Genomic DNA, 17,814 nt, shown 5'->3' on the forward strand with positions numbered 1-17,814 from the left:
TATTAAAGATTAAAGATGTGGCCCTTTTAATAATACAATACACATACACTAAGGCACTGGAAATAAGTTACAGTGACATAGATGTGCTTGAACTGAGGGTCTTCTGTAGTTATATGACAATGATATTTGTGGTTTTGAAGTTGTTTATATTGATTCTTCGTTATAGATTAAATGTACATGGTAAATGTTATGGAGACTTTAATTACCTGAACAAGGTGGATTTACGTGCATATTAATCCAGCTGGTGTTTCCTTCAGTGGTTTACTGACCCACTTATTAACATTACACCGTAAATAAAAATAGAAAGTCAGGTAAGGTCTGCCACTGTTTAAATCATTACAATAGATCTCTGATTCTTTTTAAAGGTTAAAATCTGTCAAGCCACGCCAGCATTGCGTCACTGACAAGGAACCTTTCCTCTCACCTTCCAACAATACTCCCCTGATAATAGTTTGTATGTAGCCCTATATACACAAACACAATCAAGCTCTTGACTTTGTAGTGTTTTTATAGCTGAAAAGCGCAGATGGAGAAGTTAAGCAGCTTTTTAATAAATCAAAATTACAAATCCCAGCAAAATGTTATAAGCATGGCATGAAAAAACAAAGTAAACTGCACAATACTGTATAATGATGTATTCTGATCTCCTGTAAAAATAATGTTTTATATGTTTTTATAAACTCTTGATAACTACCATGCTGCTGTTTAACTGGAGGTTTGAGTTTGTCACGTGTGACCTAATCCAATTCATTTCACACCATTAAAAGACATGTCCAGGCCCTAATAATATGTGGTTTCCAATGACCTAGCCCCACAGTTCTGACTTCACACATCAAAGAATAAACTGCGGCACAAGAGGCTAATATTACTTGGACAGACTGGGTATCTAATATTAACCTCTCTATATTTTAAAATGATGACAGGCTACTGGCATGAGCAAAGTGAGGCACATAGAGACATGTTCACTCACCAGTCTGGCAGCTTTACATTGTTGCTTACGGCTCATATTTTCACATTCTTCATAATGCAAAAGGAATCTTACAATGTAATTGACAGCTATAATAAGATAACTTGAGGGGGGAGGGAGGGAAGTTCATCTCCTCTTCTGTAATAAAATTAAATGCTACAGTACAAGGATAAATATAAATACATCCACTCCCCGTTGTGTTCATACTGTACATTTTCAGCTGTTTGGTGTTTGAGTAGGATGTATTGTCAGAATCATTGCTGTCACAGCATCATATCATTTATAAAAAAAAGTACCTTGTTTAGCTTACCAGCAATGTGCTATTTACTGACTAACAACAGAAATGCTTTCATCACATGTCCGTGATTGTTTTGGGGTAAAAAACCCTTTTTTTTTGTTTTGAAAAACCCTGCCATGTTTCGAGCAAAATAACCCCAGTAGAGCGCAGGACTTGAGCGGAAGATATTTATTTTCCCTTAGTTTCCCTTGAGAAGCAATATACTGTAAATGTGCACACTAATTTTGTAGTTTTCACATTCCTATGTCTATGCTATTAATTTACCAACAGTTGTGGTATGGTGGACTGTGGTTTGGATGGTTGACATCACCACTGGACATGCTCTGACAGAAAACCCTGGACTCAGCTGCTACCTGACAAGATGTTTTGTGGTGGATACAATGCCCTCCACCCCCCATATCCTGTTCTAAAAGTTAAAGATCAGTTTGGTATGGGTTTGAAACATCACAGTTATGTTAACTTATGTATTTGTTTTTAATCATTTTACTTAGTTTCCAGTGTCAGTCACCACACCCTGGTGCTTTTTTAAAACTCAGAAGACAAAAGCACACCTCTCTTTAAACATGGCTCTTTACTATTTTGTTTAGCATAAGAACAGCTAAGAGGTAGGAAGACTGTGTTTGTGCATGGTGTTCTTACACACTGCAGTGATGATCTTGCGATTGTAACTGCTGATCATTGAGCCAAGTAGCGTCTAGAACCTACGTGTGAAGCCCATCCAAGTGTTCTCCCGTCATTCTCATGTCTTGTGATTCATTGCATTCTTCCCAATCTGTATTCCTGATATGTTCATCTTTTAAAGACTGTGATTCAGCCCATTGGAGTGGAAACAAGATTAGTCTTGTACAACTGTTGTACAACCTTACAACAGAAGACGAGTGAATGGGTGAAACAGAGCCCGGTTTTTCACTCATTGAAAACCAGGCTAGATTTGCTTAGAACAACAAAGTATCCGATTTTACCATCAACTAAACCTGGGATTAGATTTTAATTATGGGACAGCTACCATATAACTAAAGAAACAGCTCAGAATCAGAAAACTGGTGTTTTTTTTGTTTGTTTTTTTTCTTTGCAGAGTTAGCATTCAATAAATGCATCATTGTTTTTGATTTTTGGAATATATAACCCTATGGTAAGTTGTTTCTTGCTAGTACTATATTGTTAAAAAATATTTTATTTTTTTAAAAATAGTGTTTTGATGTTAAAAAAAAAAAAACAGAAACAAATAAATACTAATTTCAAAATGTCAGAATAAATGCCCTGCTATACGTATTTTTTTATAAAATATTTCTGGCCCCCAGCATATACAAATATATTTACAGTATTTCTATTAAGCACTTTTGGGGTAGTGACTTTTTCTTAGCTTGCTGTTTGGAATCCTCCTCCCTCCATTATCATCAGGGAGGATGTCATCAATTATGTGGAATTTCCATAACATCCCTGGTAAATTTGGTATGCAATACCCGATCTGTGTTCTATTGACTTACATGCAATTGTAGTCTAAATCCTAAAATACAAATACATACAAATAACTAGAATTAGCAAGTGGCAAAAGGAGGTGTCCCACAAAGTAAACACCTGGTTTAGGCTTAACCCATTTTTTAAGAGAACACCAGAAGATTAAATGTGCAAAAGGGGAAGTTTAACATGAGACTGAAATGCCAGGGTTTGTGTTAGCAAGAGTCTACTAAATATATCCTTACAAAGGTTTACAATAATACAAGTACATCAAAGTGTATTAAAGCATAGTGAAAGCATGGTAAGACTAAGGTAAGCATAGTCTCTCCAAAGTATGGTAAAGCATATTAAAAAAACATGTCAAACCATGGTAAATTATAGCAAATGCAGAGTAAAACCATGGGAAAAGCGTAGACAAACTGACAATGCATTCTTCACAAGATGGGGGCAGCCCCCCAGTGCTTAGTTTGCTGTGTCACTAAAAATCCTTCACTACAAAAGGGGACACAATTAAAATTATGTAACCAGGCAACATAGAGGGGGTGTTTTTCATTTTACGGAAATAAAGAAACTGAGACTGCACACTTAAAAAGATGAGGGGGAGGGCACTTATTCCAAAATGTGAAATAAAAAGAAACTAAAACATAGATTTATTAAATGGCAGGAAAGCAGAGATTTACAGAGATTGTAATGACCTTACATGACATTTAATAACTTTGATTTACTAATATATGTTATGAACTAACATTAGCAAAAATCCCCCCACCCCCCAACAGAAGACCCAGTTATAGCACACTGCTACAAAAGTAAACCATAAATGATCCTCTTCTGTATTTCAGTCATGCTTCTTAAGCAGAGAGTGGGTTTTGCATGTTCTGCTAAGCCACTGAGCAGTACATATCAAAACCATAAATATTTTTTGAAAGTCAACCTTGCAAGGCAATTGCTTTCAGTATAAACTGTTCTTAAACCGAATGGCTTTTCTTATAGACACTAAATTTAATCTAGTCCATGATTGGTACCAGCAGTCCATTTTCACATGTCCAGGTTCTGCAGCGCAACGGTTTTGAACTGTGGGCCTCTCAGGATCACCGATCAGACTTGCATCTTCAATCCTGTGAAGACAGAATCAAGACGTGGTGCTTCTCCTCCTGGGTCTCATGGCTCTTCTTCTGAAGGCTTCCTCCTCGGGATCGCTCTCACAGTCCCTCTGGAAGGAGCAGAATTTTACAGGAAGAAGTTAGCAGTTACTTTTCCCTATACTCTTGTCTACATATTTCTACAGACCACACTCTCTGTGCACTCAGTATATAACTCCTTGTACTCACTTTGACCAAATTTACTTGCAGGGCCAAATATGTTACTGACCCTAAAACCCCCAATGGGGAATTTTCAACATATCTAAAGAGTGATGCCATTTGCCGGAAGTTTAAACAGAATTAAATCAGAATCTCACTCTGTATTAGACCTGTTAAGCTTGTCCTTTTTGAATGATGTCAGTGGTGAATCTGGACACCCACTGAATGTAACTAAATAAAACAAACAATTGCCCTTATTATTTAGGATCAGCATATGGCGCCAGATTCATGAAGACAGCTGTGGACAGTTTGTGATAGTTCAAGGTTCAGCACACATTGCAATGCACTGTGGTACTTGTAGTTCCGCTTCTCTTAAAGAGAAAGGTAAAAGCTACTGTACCTGAATGTATTATGATGTGAACCTGAAGCCATGTATCTATTCTGTGAAGTTTAAACTATGTATATTCCCATGAAAACCCACAAATATATAAATAATGCATGTAAATTGTACTTACCATATCATCTTGTTTTTTAATGTAGTCTTTTTTCATCATACGTGTCAAATGATTACAGAATGAGACGATACTGATGGACAGCTATAAAACAAAAGGATTTGTTTTAGAGGTTGATAACACTTGAGGGAATCAATGGTTTGTGATTGTGTTACCTTCCATCTCCTCCTTGCATATTGTCTCTTAAAGTTCTCCAGGTTAATGACAGATTGTCTTCTGACCATTGCTTGTTTTTGGTTTAATGGCTGAAAGAAAACAAACAGTAATCAGATGTAAGACACAGAATTGATAAAGTACCAAATGTATGAACACTCATAAAAGTACTTTGATTTCTTACCTGTTTGCAGCACCACATAAAACATTTCTATATATAACCAGTTGACAACACTGCTCTAACAATTCAGTGGGATGGAAAATGGATACAAATATCAGAGCCAATAGCAGATAACAGCTTTACCAGCAATGGCACTACCTACAGTGGTCCTGGTATGGCAGAACACTGGTACTGATATTGTATCATAGCCCCATTGACACACCATTGGTTTGTCAAAATACTGTATGACAATATTACAGCTGTGCTAGTACACTACCGATGACTCCAGCTATTGCAGCTGACCTTGTGCTACTCCTTAGTACAGAGCCCCTGCATTGCCATTTCTCCTGCCCTGTATTGACACTGCAGATTGAATTAGATGTAGTTCAGTATCTGATCAGTAAAAAGAGTAAAAAGTGATTCATGAAGATGCACCAAGATGCATCTAGAAACATTTAGAATGACCTGTACTGTATACATGTACATAAGGTGAACAACAGGTCAGAACATCTGTTCTTGCACTCTGTACTTAGCCCTTAATTCTGCTACCAGACCCTCCAGAACTCTGACCTGTTCAGATCTTAGAAACAACACAATGAAAGTAGTTACGTAATATCAATTATAAAAGTATATAAAAGCAAAAATACAGAAAATATTTCTGTAAATACACATGCAAGTCTCATATTTTATAACAATACTTTGAACAGATTGTTTTCATATGAGCATTAAAGAGCAATCTAATAATTATAAACCACTGTGCATTTTAAAGATTTAGGAACTGGTGTAAGTAAACAGTTTTATTTATTTATTTCACCGCTGTACCATGTGAAGTTTCCTATCTATGTAAAAGTATCTATTTTATAACGCATACATGTTTTTTCAAGGTTTGCCAGGGAAACTTCTTGAACTTCACAGAATTCACACAGTTTTAAAATCAAAAAAAACATGAGCAAAGGGGAAATAATTCTTCTTCTTCTTGTTTTTGTAGTGATGTCAAAGGTATATGTCACTTCAGTCAGTTATTGCTGTCATGGTAACCAATGTGTCAACGCAGACTGACCTTTGTAAAAGAAGAGTGGAGACCCACACAAACCCTCTTATTACTGCATCAGACACAACATTCACTGTGGATTCATAGCACAATGATAACCTGCTATGAATCTTTAATAGAAAATAGCAAATTGGAGCATTAGTGACCATTATAAAATTAGGGCTTCTGATTTTCGCTTTTAACCGATAAAAAACGATAAAACACCCCTGAAGCCCTTTCCCAGTGAGGAAAAAAAAAACCAGTAACCTACAAAAAAATAACAATGGCAGTCTTTCCTTCCTGACTTGTAGCTCTCATTTATTTGTTCTGAACCCATTCCTCGCATGCAAGATTTAATTACCAGAGCTGAGCATTGTTCTTTAACATGAGATTCAAAGCTATTATAGTTCCATAGGGAGTTATTTACATGCTCGTGAAACTTTTAAACACAATTGCAAATTATGGAGAAATGTAAAAAAAAGTCTAAACACACAGAAACCCCAAAAGAATGTGCCCGTGACCATACAGATTTCATTGTGGAAGACAGCAAAGGAAAGAAGGTACAATTGAAGTGTGCAAGTACTGTCGAGTTACTATACTTACTGTGACAGAAAAAAAACACTCAAGAATTTTGGAAAGTAACTGAAAACAAGAATTTCATACAGTATATAAAAAGTGAAAGCCCCCCCCCCCCCCCCCCCCCCCCAAAAAAAAAACCAAAACCAAAACAAAAACAACAACAAAAAAAATGATTTACATAAAACTGGAAAATAGCTAAAATATGCACCAAAAAATGAAATTAATAAAAACTGAAAAACAGAGAAGCCCTAATTACAACACACAACCAAATACAATTTATATATAAATAAAAAAGAAAAACTATACAATAGATGTGTTAATATTAATTACTTTTAGACACTACAAAACGTGCAAAATACACTACACTTATATTAACACAACCAAAGAAAGACTAAGGCCTCAGATTGAATCACTGACTTTACTCTGTAAGGTCTAAATTCATGCCTGAAAGCAGCTCTCCACTACAAGAGCTGTTTAACAGCTCCTTCAAAGCCTCATTCACATCTTTATTAAAAACAGAAGCAAAATCTCCGTTCGAGAAGCTTCCATTGCCATGGTCCATCTGAAAGGAGCTCATTACGTCTTGCACCCACTTCACTTCGGACAAGAGCTCCTGCCCCAAGGCTTCAAAGTGCGATTTCCGCTCCATGTATTTGCCAGTGATGTCTGTGATGCTGGAGTCCACGGTTTTAACGTCGTCTTGCAGGTGCTTCTTCATGGATTCCACTTTGCGGTACTCATACCAGAGCTGGGACAGCTCATGCCTCACACTCTCGCTTTCTTCCTTGTACCAGGTCTCCTTTTCGTTATAGATGGAAATCAAAGCGTCAATGTCCTCCTGGAGGGAGTCTTGGGCCACCGCTATGCCGCTGACGCTGGTCTCCATTACGGAGACATCTTCCACCACGAGGGCAAATCGCTCGAAGTTGATGTAGGTGTTGTTGGGCGGCATGCTTGAATGGGACTTGATGGTGTATTCCTTCAGCCGCTTCGTCTTCAGCTGCCGCCGTTCTGGCTTGTTAGTTTCGAGGACTTTGGTTTCCTCCTTGCTCTCGTGGGTCTTCGGACAGAAGAATGCAGCATTATTGAATTGAAAATACAAAACAAATGGAATGGCGTGCACATTACATGGTGCTGTTAGTCCAAACTTCAGACACCAGATGCAAAACTGCTTTCCGCATTTCTTGTTATCTTCAGTCCATGCAAATAAAACAATGTGCTATGATATCCAAGCCAAAAAATAAATAAAAGAAAAAAGAAAAGAAAAAAACATTCTAAAACAATTGTTATAAAACTGGGTGGTGCGTCATGCGGATCCATTGGGTTAGCGTACAACATTAGTGTTTAACAGTATTAAATAAAACCTTACTTTCTTCACAAAGAAAAATTATTAGACATGCCACTGTCTTGAATGTGACTATTGATCTAAATGGGTTATAAAATCTCCTTACCTGTAACAGATATCTCTTTGAAACTGTACAGCTGTGGCTTAGTGCCTTACACACTTGAAATTGTATTCCAGTATGCCAACATGTTAAAACACACACTATCGTGCATCACTTGTTGCAACAATGCTATTAAACAAACAAGATAAAAAATCATGGTGAGATGAAAAAAAAAATCCAACAACGATTTTGGCTTTACCTTAATCCATGGATGATTAAGAGCTTCTTGGATTGTCAGTCTTTTTCTGTAAATTAAAAAAGTGCATGTTTAAGCATGGCAACCAGCTGTGTATCCAAGTAGCCAACACTGCTAATGCAAATAAGGGTTAAGATAATGGATTTCAAAGCCTTGGTTATCACACACACACACACACTCACCTAGTGTCTTTCACTAGTAACTGCCGGATGAAATTCTTTGCCAGTTCACTGGTCCGGCTGAAGAATTCCTCGTCAAATTCATAATCCATTGCTGAAATGTTTCCAAGGGTCTCCTGCTTTGTCTCGCCTAGGAAGGGGGATGCCCCACTTAATCTGAAAGATAATACAACAGAAGTTAAAAAAACATGAACACATAAAACCTTTTATTAGGATACTATGAATACCTATAACATGAAATACTTACAATATATAGGTGATGACCCCAATACTCCTAAAAAAATCAAACAGAAACAGATGCATTAATCATATTTTAAATAAAACATTAATATAAACACATTTTAATGGTTAGAAAAGGCTAACCACATGTCGGCAGGCAGTCCCAGCGGTTCATAGTTGACGATTTCCGGAGCTAAAAAAAAGAAAAGAATATCGTCATCATTATACCACCTGTTTTCAATCTGTATTTGCACGCAGGGTTTAATCTATCGTCTTCCTATTATTACTTCAATTTCTCTAAAAAGCATCTTGTCTTGTGATCTTGACGGCTGTCTGAAAAAATTAGGATTACAAATAAAAAGCAGGAATGTGAAAAGCCAAAGATGCCTCCACCTGCATGTGTGCTTTCTTTCTTTTTAACATAAAAGCTAAGTTGAAAGCCCTGCCACTTGGAGTGCAGGGTGAGTTAGTTTGCCTTCAAATGAGTCTGCTAAAGTTGTGCATCGCCTGGAAGTATAGGATTGATATATATATATATATATATATATATATATATATATATATATATATATATATATATATTTTGCTCAAAGAGTCAACTTCCCAACGTTTCAGTATGTTTAACATACCTTTGTCAAGAGAAAGTGTTTGAAAACAAACATTGGAGTTATTTATAGGCTTTTGATGCCATGGAACATAATTTAGATCTTTAACATCATGTAATCAAAGAAACTACAAAATGAAATCGCAAAAGTCTACCGGAAGCCAAAATAGTAGCACAACATTTCATGTTAGCTTTCGAAATGTCACATTTTTTAAATTTGTCAGTTTTTTGTTAAGTATATGGAAAACTTGTTTTTTTTTGATGTTATCACCATACATTAGTAGTTATACTTGAAACATTTTAATTCAATGTTCTAAAGTAAGTAACAATAACATGGCTTCTGTCACCAGAAGGACACCAGTTGGCTATTTCGGTAGCACTGGATAAAGCATCGTGACTCGTGAAGTATTTCGCTTACTGTATAAAGCTGAATTTTCATAAACTAAAATGCATTTGTTGAACTACATTATCTGATAGACATAAAAATTTTTTTGACGATGTATACTATATATATATATATATATATATATATATATATATATATATATATATATATATATATATATATATGATTTTGTGAAGCAAAATTAGTTAATTCTGAAGGGTGAAGAGTTCAGTAGCTTGGTTTGTTGGGTGGAAGAGGCTATTGGCTTGATATCAGGAATTGAGCTTGTCCACTGATCTTCAGACAACATATATACATATACAGACACACACACACACACACAAATTGCTGTTAAAAAGTATTTGCCCCTTGCCTGATTTTCTGCATTTTTGCACATTTTTCATATTGAACTTGGTCAGATCTTTCTGTGGGCTAGTAGTATATAGAGGGAGTCATAAAAAAAATGACACCAAAGTTTGGTGCTTCTTTCATTTGTTTTGTGTGCAAGGTAATGAAACATGCAATCTTCAGCTGTGAAAAAGTTGTTGCACCCTAGTTAACTCAACCCATTAACTCAACCCATTTAAAGGGATATTTAGGGTCAGCTGTTTGAATACTTTGGTTAACAATCATGCCTGATTTGGGCCAGCCCTGCCCAATATAAATCTGACTAACTTTGGACCTTACCATCAGAGTGAAGTTGTCAGCAAACAGGTTCTAGAGGCACATCATGCCACGATTAAAAGAAATTCCCGAAGACCTCCGGAAAAAAAGTTGTTGATGCCTATAAGTCTAGAAAGGGTTACAAAGACATTTCTAAGGCTCTGGGGCTCCACCAAACCACAGTCAGAGCCATATTGTCCAACTGGAGAAAGTTTGGGACAGTAGTGAATCTTCCCAGGAGAGGCCATCCTGCCAAAATATCTCCAAGAGCAAGACGTAAAATCGTCCAGGAAGTCACAAAGAACCCTAGAACAACATCCAGGGAACTGCAGGCCTCTCTCGCCAGGGAGAGTGTTCATGACACGTCAGTGTTCATGACTCCACCATCAGAAAGACACTGGGCAAAAATGGGATTGATGGCAGAGTAGCAAGGCGGAAACCACTGCTCATTAAGAAGAACATGAATGCTTATCTCAAGTTTGCCAAAAAGCACCTGGATGATCCTCAAGAGTTCTGGAACAATGTTCTAAGGACAAATGAGTCAAAAGTGGAACCTCATACCAACGGTCAAGCATGGTGGTGGTAGTGTCATGATTTTGGGATGCTTTTCTGCATCAGGACCTGGACGACTTGCCATCATTGAAGGAACCATGAATACTGCTCACTGTGTATCAGAGAATGCTACAGGAGAATGTCAGGCCATCCGTCTGTGAGCTGAAGCTGAAGTGCAGCTGGGTCATGCAGCCAGACAATGATCCGAAACACACAAGCAAGTTTACATCAGAATGGTTGAAGAACAAGAAATTTAAGGTTTTGGAATGACCTAGTCAATGTCTAGACCTAAACCCTATAGAGATTGAGGTTGAATCAGCTCTGCATGAAGGAGTGGGCCAAAATTCCTCCATGGTGATGTAAGAGACTGATCAATAACTACAGGAAGCATTTGCTTGCAATTGTTGCTGCTAAAGGTGGCGTAACCAGTTATTGAGCCTAAGAGGGTGATTACATCTTCACACAGGGACAATGGGTGTTGCACAACTTTCTTTAATAAATAAATGAAATAAGTATCAACATTTTGGGTTATTTGTTCACTCAGGGTCCTTTTTATATAACCTTAGATTTTGGCTGAAGATCTGATAACATTCAGTGTCAGAAATATGCAAAAATGCAGAAAATCAGACAAGGGCAAATACTTTTTCACGGCACTGTATATATTAAAAAAAAATCAAAACAAAGAAAATACAAGATTATATTCCAAAACCATGAGAAATTGATCTGGTATCTCAACTTTTTTCAAAATTATTTAACAAATGTTTTATCTTTCTATAACTGACTAGAAGTTCTAAGTTATTTTGGGCACTTGCCGACAAATTCTGGAGTTCCAAAAATGTTTTTGAACTCAACTCCATCTTCGATTTTGTGAGCCAGGCCGAAGTCAATCAGTTTGATACGTGGCAGAGGAACGTTCTTATCCAGCAGCATTATGTTTTCTGGCTAGAAAAAGAACAAAAGAAAGGGTTGCTATTATAGTATATACAACAAGAAGATCAGTCACAGAACTGAACCCAGTGCTCTTTAATAATACCTTTCACATCAGAATCTTTATCTTTATCTAGCACAGGCTCCTGCATAGTACAGCTGCAAAGTCAAGCCTTATTTCTTTTGTTTTACTGAAAAACCCACAGAATTGGTGAACAATCATTTAAATACAAGATGAAACTGCAATTGAAAGCCAATGTTTCCCCATCTGCTTCATCAGAGCTAGCATTTTAACTCGGCTCATGTGGGGAGTTCCCTAATTACTATCACAATTCTAGGTTTGTAATACCAGAACTCTCCATGAATGGTCCTTAAAGATGAATGGTAAACTTTCTCTGGCGTTGTTTCTTCAACTTTAAAGAGAAAATGCCAAACCCTCATTGAACAACAAACCTTCAAACCAAACAAATAATTCAAATGATTGCATGATGTTACTCATTATAAAATGAGGGGTTACTATGTGTGACTATACATCCCACTATAGTTTACCACTGTATAATATACCATAATATTAAAAAACAATGATTTCTCTTTCAGTCCATTTCAAGCAGGTCCTTAATTACTTCAATGAACAAGTATGTTAACCCATTAGAGACTGCCGAATTCAATAATTAAAGACATGTTTGGAAACAGGAACGGATTGAAAGTGCCACAAGTGAGATCCACTGTACTGTAGTAAACTACAGTTTTGTTAAATTAAGAATAGTGTAGCATATTTTTGTATGGAACTTTAAATCCAGCAAAGCAGTAAAAATGCAACTACAGTTACTGGCCAAACTGACAATTATTAACTGACACAACTATCATTTCCACTGCTAAAGACTATCAAATATCCAAAAAAGCTATGAACTTCTTTGTTTTGAATGTATGTTAAATATCTATTTTGCACAAATGAATGCAAACTGATGCATCTCAGTGGCGATAAAGCTCCATATATATTTTATTCTACGTGGAAGTGTGACTCAAACAAACATGGGTGTCAAAAACCCTCTTGAAGAGTTTATTAAAATTGCTGCTTCCTGTTCCTGTTATCTTACAACTGGTGAATGTGTGTGTGTGTTTAACGGATCATTATACAAAAGCATGTTGTTGTTCTTCTTCTAAAAAGACACCACAAAATATATTTTCCATAGCATCAAACAGAAAGAAGTCACTAACCAAGTTCAGGAAATGTACTTGACGTCTTTTAGAGATGAATATCTATCTAACCTAAGTAACCTCCTAATGCCTCGTGGTCGTATACCCTGATGTTCTGGTTCACAGAGAACTGCTCACTGACAGACGATGTGAGTCCACTTAACATCCCTCCTAAAAGTATACTGTGTATAGCACTGTAGTAAAACCCAATGAAAGCGTGATTAAGCACAGGTATGTAAATGAAACATTAGTATGGTAAAGCATTGTTAAGCATAGAAAATACACAGTATACAAATGGTAAACTGAAAAAAGGCCAGTGAACATTTAATGTGGTAAACTAAGATATTTTTCATTCATATAAACAAGGAAAAAATTAAATTATAAACAATATCTTTAAAAATGGCAGCTAGTGTTAATTTATCTCAGTTAAATATTTTCACATGTATGGGGCATTTATGAAAAAAAAAAATCAACCAGTTTAAGTAAATCTGCAATGTCAGCTGGATACTGGACTGCAGGCAAACGGAACCACGTCCCAAAGCCCAGCCACGAGACCACACTGCTGTCTTCCCAGAATCCTAAATTGGTATCGTTCCAGAATCTGAAGCCTTTCCTTCTCATTAACAATCCCTCTCAACTATGCAGACCATGTTGCCAAGGACAATCACTAAGAATGGCTGGCATTGTGGGATCTGATTATTTAATGGAAGTCTTCAAGTTCTGCATCAACACGCTCTTCACTGAATCATTCCCTTTAAATATCACTCATTACTGCTACAAATGTCCTCACAAGTCAATTGAAGAAGTAATTCTGGTTTCTGGCAGAACTTAATGTCTGCTGGTACACTGCTGGATACAGAAGGCTAATCAACTTAGTTTGCTTGGCACTCACTTGGAGGCTACTGACCCAAATGGGGTTTGTTTTGCCTTAATAAGGCTGAAAGCTGCAGAAAATCATCTGACATATTCTCATGTGTGTGTGTGTCATTTTAACCCTGTATCCCCGTGGGCTCATGTCTTTTCTTAGAAAGCTGTCCCCCTTTGGTGTGATAACAATTCTTTGCCTGTTGAGACTCACTACAAATCATATATGAGAATACAGGGAGGTGCCAGTAGGTGTTCCGATATCCAAATGATTAAATAGTCACACTGCCCACTGACTTATGAAAGATAAGCACATAAAAAAACCCATAATATTAAATACTAGTAACAGGCAATTTAATTGTAGAAGCAGGTTGGTAGCTTTGCTTCCACAGAACTCTACAGAAGTCTCTGGAATCCAGTTGACAGCACAGAAACACAGACATGTTCGAAACACTAAAGCACAGCTAAAACACGAATGCACAAAAAGTTGGCAGGGTGTAAACATTAAAATGACACAAAACATGAGTAAAGCGAACTAGATTTGCAATATTTAACAGATTTAAATTGGGCGTTTAGACCTTTTTAAACCTTCCCCAGTGTGTCTGTAGGAATGTCCACTAATTTGTATTGTCTGCTGTCTGTTATTGTATTCACAAGGGAGCCTCAACCCCAGCGTTTTATTTCCTTCGGATAGGTAACTCCTTGAAAACAAAACTCCAAAAGAGCCTGGCCCTTGAACTGTGAGCCTGCCATTGCATACTGCTCCCGACTGCAGAGTGCATGTGAAAGAGACTTCTCATAAACCATTCAACACCCTCCAACTGGCTTGCTCCTGCACCAAGCAATCCAACAACAGCAACTGGCTGTGATCTTGTTGTCAGCACTGGATAGAGATAATTACAAACAGGTGTTCTACATGGACAAAATGTTTTTTTTTTTTTTTTAAATAACTGCGTGTCTATCCTTTTAGATTTATTATGATTATGTCTTACATCACTTCTCACAGTCAGAAAGGTGGCATTTCAAGAGGTGCAGAAGACACATTTCTGGCATTTTAAAACATGCAGTGGAGTGTCAGCCAAGGCTTGACCTTTGATTGTATATAGTCTGGTATTTATTCACCTTTATAGGGTCAATAACCCTATAAAAAGTGTTTCAATGATCTTACCATTTCCCATAAGTCATTTAGCTATTGATCTTTTCTGTTTTCTAGACGGAATATTTCAACTTCAACTCAGGTGAGGCCCATTTATCCTGCCACAATGCTGTAATGTTGAGTATAAACAAGAAATGGGGCCAGTAATAATTAGAATTACAAGTACAAATACAGTAGCATTGTTTGCTGAAATCACTGTTCCAGAATGTTTTTTTTTCCAATACTTGTCTTAGGGTCATATGTTCAAGCACAGATGTGTCAATCTGAGCTCTAAAACAACACCCTTTTTATGACGCCTCTGACAAGAATTAACTTCATTATTCACTTGCAGTGCTGTTAAGTACTTGCGCAAACAACATCCCGACGAACCAACCTTGAGATCAAAATGTGCGATTTTCCTGGAGTGCAGATAGTTGACCCCATCAAGGATTTGTTTCATGAACTGGGTCGCTTCTTCTTCGCTCAAAGACTCTTTCTGTGCCAGGAAATCAAACAGTTCCCCTCCAGACACTCTGAAACCAAGCAAACAAGACGTGAAGAACCACTGTCAATTGACCGTATCTAGACCCAGTCAAATCACAAATATTCTGGCTGATATTTATTCTTATAACTTAATATTTCCCACAAGTCATTTAGCTGTTGACAATTTTGTTATATATATTTCAGCTTGAACTCAGGAGAAGCCCATTTTTCCTGCCACAATGCTGTAAGTTAAGAGTATAAACACCTCCTACAAAGCTTAAAATTATGTAGGGTCAGGTGAGGTCCCAATACCTGCAGCGGACCATAGTTTTGTTTAGAAAAGACCCATAGCAACATGATAATAACTTGTGATTGTTGTTATTCTATTGAGACACAACAACGTTATACAAGGCCCCCACCATTAATGTATTAATATGATGCACGTTCTTTTTATATCTGCATCAAACAACCAGTTCTTTTCTGGCCATTTGTACATTAGGAAACAACGATGGATTAGTGATGCTGCACAGACCTGCATTAGTAAAATACACCTTTTGCTAAATGCACAGGATCAAATGACAACGGAGCCACCATGTCTTCCTCTGTACAAAGAACTACCAGAATAACAAGTCAGTGAGGCCCACTGGCAAATCAGTGACACACCTTGCATGTGTTTTTGAGTGCCGCTTCTGGACAGTAATTGGGTTACATTAAATTCCTCTTCTTGCAATACACTGCTGTTGACTGATGAAAAAAAAAATAGAAGCCACATAACAAACAACTTTATGTTTGGTGAACATACTCATACTCAAGGAGGCAGTGTGGTCCAGTGGTTAAAGTCCAGGGCTTGTAACCACAAGATCACTGGTTCAAAAAGCTCTGCCACTGACTGACTCACTATGTGACCCTGATCAAGTCATTTAACCTCCTTGCGTTCCATCCTGTGGATGAGATGTTAAATCAATGTCCTATTGTAAGTGACTCTGCATATGACAGCCTACCTCTGTAAAGCACTTTATTATATATTTAAATAACAGTTAAAATGATTGGCTGAGTGACTGAATCAAGAGCGAGTACATCAACATGCCCTGCTCTACCTCTTCTCTAGACTGGAAGGTGTCTCATTACTAAACTTCTGTTGCATTTAGTTGTGCAGCTTTCTAACACCACATAAGTAGCTCAATAAATTAAACAAGTACATTGTCTTTACTTGTTTTACAACTGGTAAAAACTAGTATTTATGAATATAACAACCTTATTACAAATGGGGTTGGGGGTTGCATTAACCTTTCTGTAATGCTGACACTAAAGTACAGACACACCTTAATGAAAACTGATGATTTTGTAATGCTTTTCAAATCACACTATTGAAAGGTTTCTACTGCTCTTGTGTTATGTGTTCAACTGGCTTTCAAAGGCTACTGTCTTTTTGGGCAGAGGAGAAAATAGATTTTTAAAATTAAAGTTCTGCTAAAGGATGTTCTAGCCAATCTATTGACAACTTAATAAGCAATTCTCTACATACAAGTGAAACTGTGACATGCTGTAAAGAGTGGCATCCCATCACTATATCCCTGTTGCCTGGGATATGCTTCCACAGGGGATAGAAATATGTATATCCTGGTTAAAACAAACAAACAGAGAAAAAAAATCTCTATACCATTCATATCACACTCACAGACCACTGGACACATCTTACAATCATGTCATTTCTAGAGCCATATATTCCAAACTGTGTTGGTACTGAAACCCAGGGTTATGAGACAGAACTTGAACCTCACAGGAAAGCAATCAGAGTTTAATATGCAATGTACAGAGGAATAATGATTGTGTGAAGCCACTGTCAGTTCAGTCCTATGGGCCAGTTGGGGCTGCTAGTCTTTTGAATTGTACACATTCTCTTCAGAATGCCACACTGCTGCACTCTGCCCTGTCAGTCTGCCCAGAACGCACACGCCACCCTTTCAGAGTCTAAACACTAGGGCATTAATCATCTCTAAACTTTATTGGTAAGGTTACATCATATCTCACAGCATTTGGCTTGTTTCCATTTCTTTGTTTCCTGCTTTTTGTGCATTTTATTCTAGGGATTTAACTATTTGAAATCAACTGTCACCGAATGTATTTATTTATTTTTTATTTTACAACGATGTTTGATTTTCTGCCAGTAAAATTTTACACAGATTTTCATTGTGGCACATTTCAAGTTCAGATTTTTGTACTAGTTGAAACTGTACAGGGGGTGTGAATGTATAGAGCTACAGTATTGTGGAAACCACATGTACTTGTAAGCATCTTATACTTGGGTGCTCAATTAAAACAACAGCTAAAGCTGCAAGTCCATGCTTTTCGTTTAGTCCACTGCCCTGCCCACAATGCACACTCTAATAATCACTTAAGCAGCCAAATACTGGATCAGTCATTTAGCAAGCACACACCTCCTTTACTTTCACACCATGAACTCAATGCATAATGTATTGCAGCTGATTACAGGTTGCTTGATTGTTTTG

General features: G+C 37.1%; 1 protein-coding gene across 3 annotated transcripts in view; it reads right to left on the reverse strand.

The window, feature by feature from the left end:
* Positions 1-3,356: 3,356 nt before the first annotated feature.
* dapk2b (death-associated protein kinase 2b) overlaps positions 3,357-17,814 on the reverse strand; it is a 28,287-nt gene continuing 13,829 nt past the window's right edge. Inside the window, exons 4-12 of one of the 3 annotated variants that reach the window (XM_041218909.1) lie at positions 15,216-15,354; positions 11,511-11,640; positions 8,639-8,687; positions 8,523-8,549; positions 8,279-8,431; positions 8,100-8,145; positions 4,689-4,778; positions 4,537-4,617; positions 3,357-3,933 (exon numbers count right to left, since the gene is read on the reverse strand). In XM_041218909.1, the coding sequence (XP_041074843.1) occupies positions 3,853-3,933; positions 4,537-4,617; positions 4,689-4,778; positions 8,100-8,145; positions 8,279-8,431; positions 8,523-8,549; positions 8,639-8,687; positions 11,511-11,640; positions 15,216-15,354 (796 nt within the window). In that variant the 3' untranslated portion in view covers positions 3,357-3,852. Of the gene's footprint in view, positions 3,934-4,536; positions 4,618-4,688; positions 4,779-6,657; positions 7,516-8,099; positions 8,146-8,278; positions 8,432-8,522; positions 8,550-8,638; positions 8,688-11,510; positions 11,641-15,215; positions 15,355-17,814 lie in introns of those variants that run through there. The other 2 variants (XM_041218908.1, XM_041218907.1) reach the window with 2 other exon arrangements.

The sequence above is a fragment of the Polyodon spathula genome, chromosome 19, assembly GCF_017654505.1.
Source record: "Polyodon spathula isolate WHYD16114869_AA chromosome 19, ASM1765450v1, whole genome shotgun sequence".
Lineage (NCBI taxonomy): Eukaryota > Metazoa > Chordata > Actinopteri > Acipenseriformes > Polyodontidae > Polyodon > Polyodon spathula.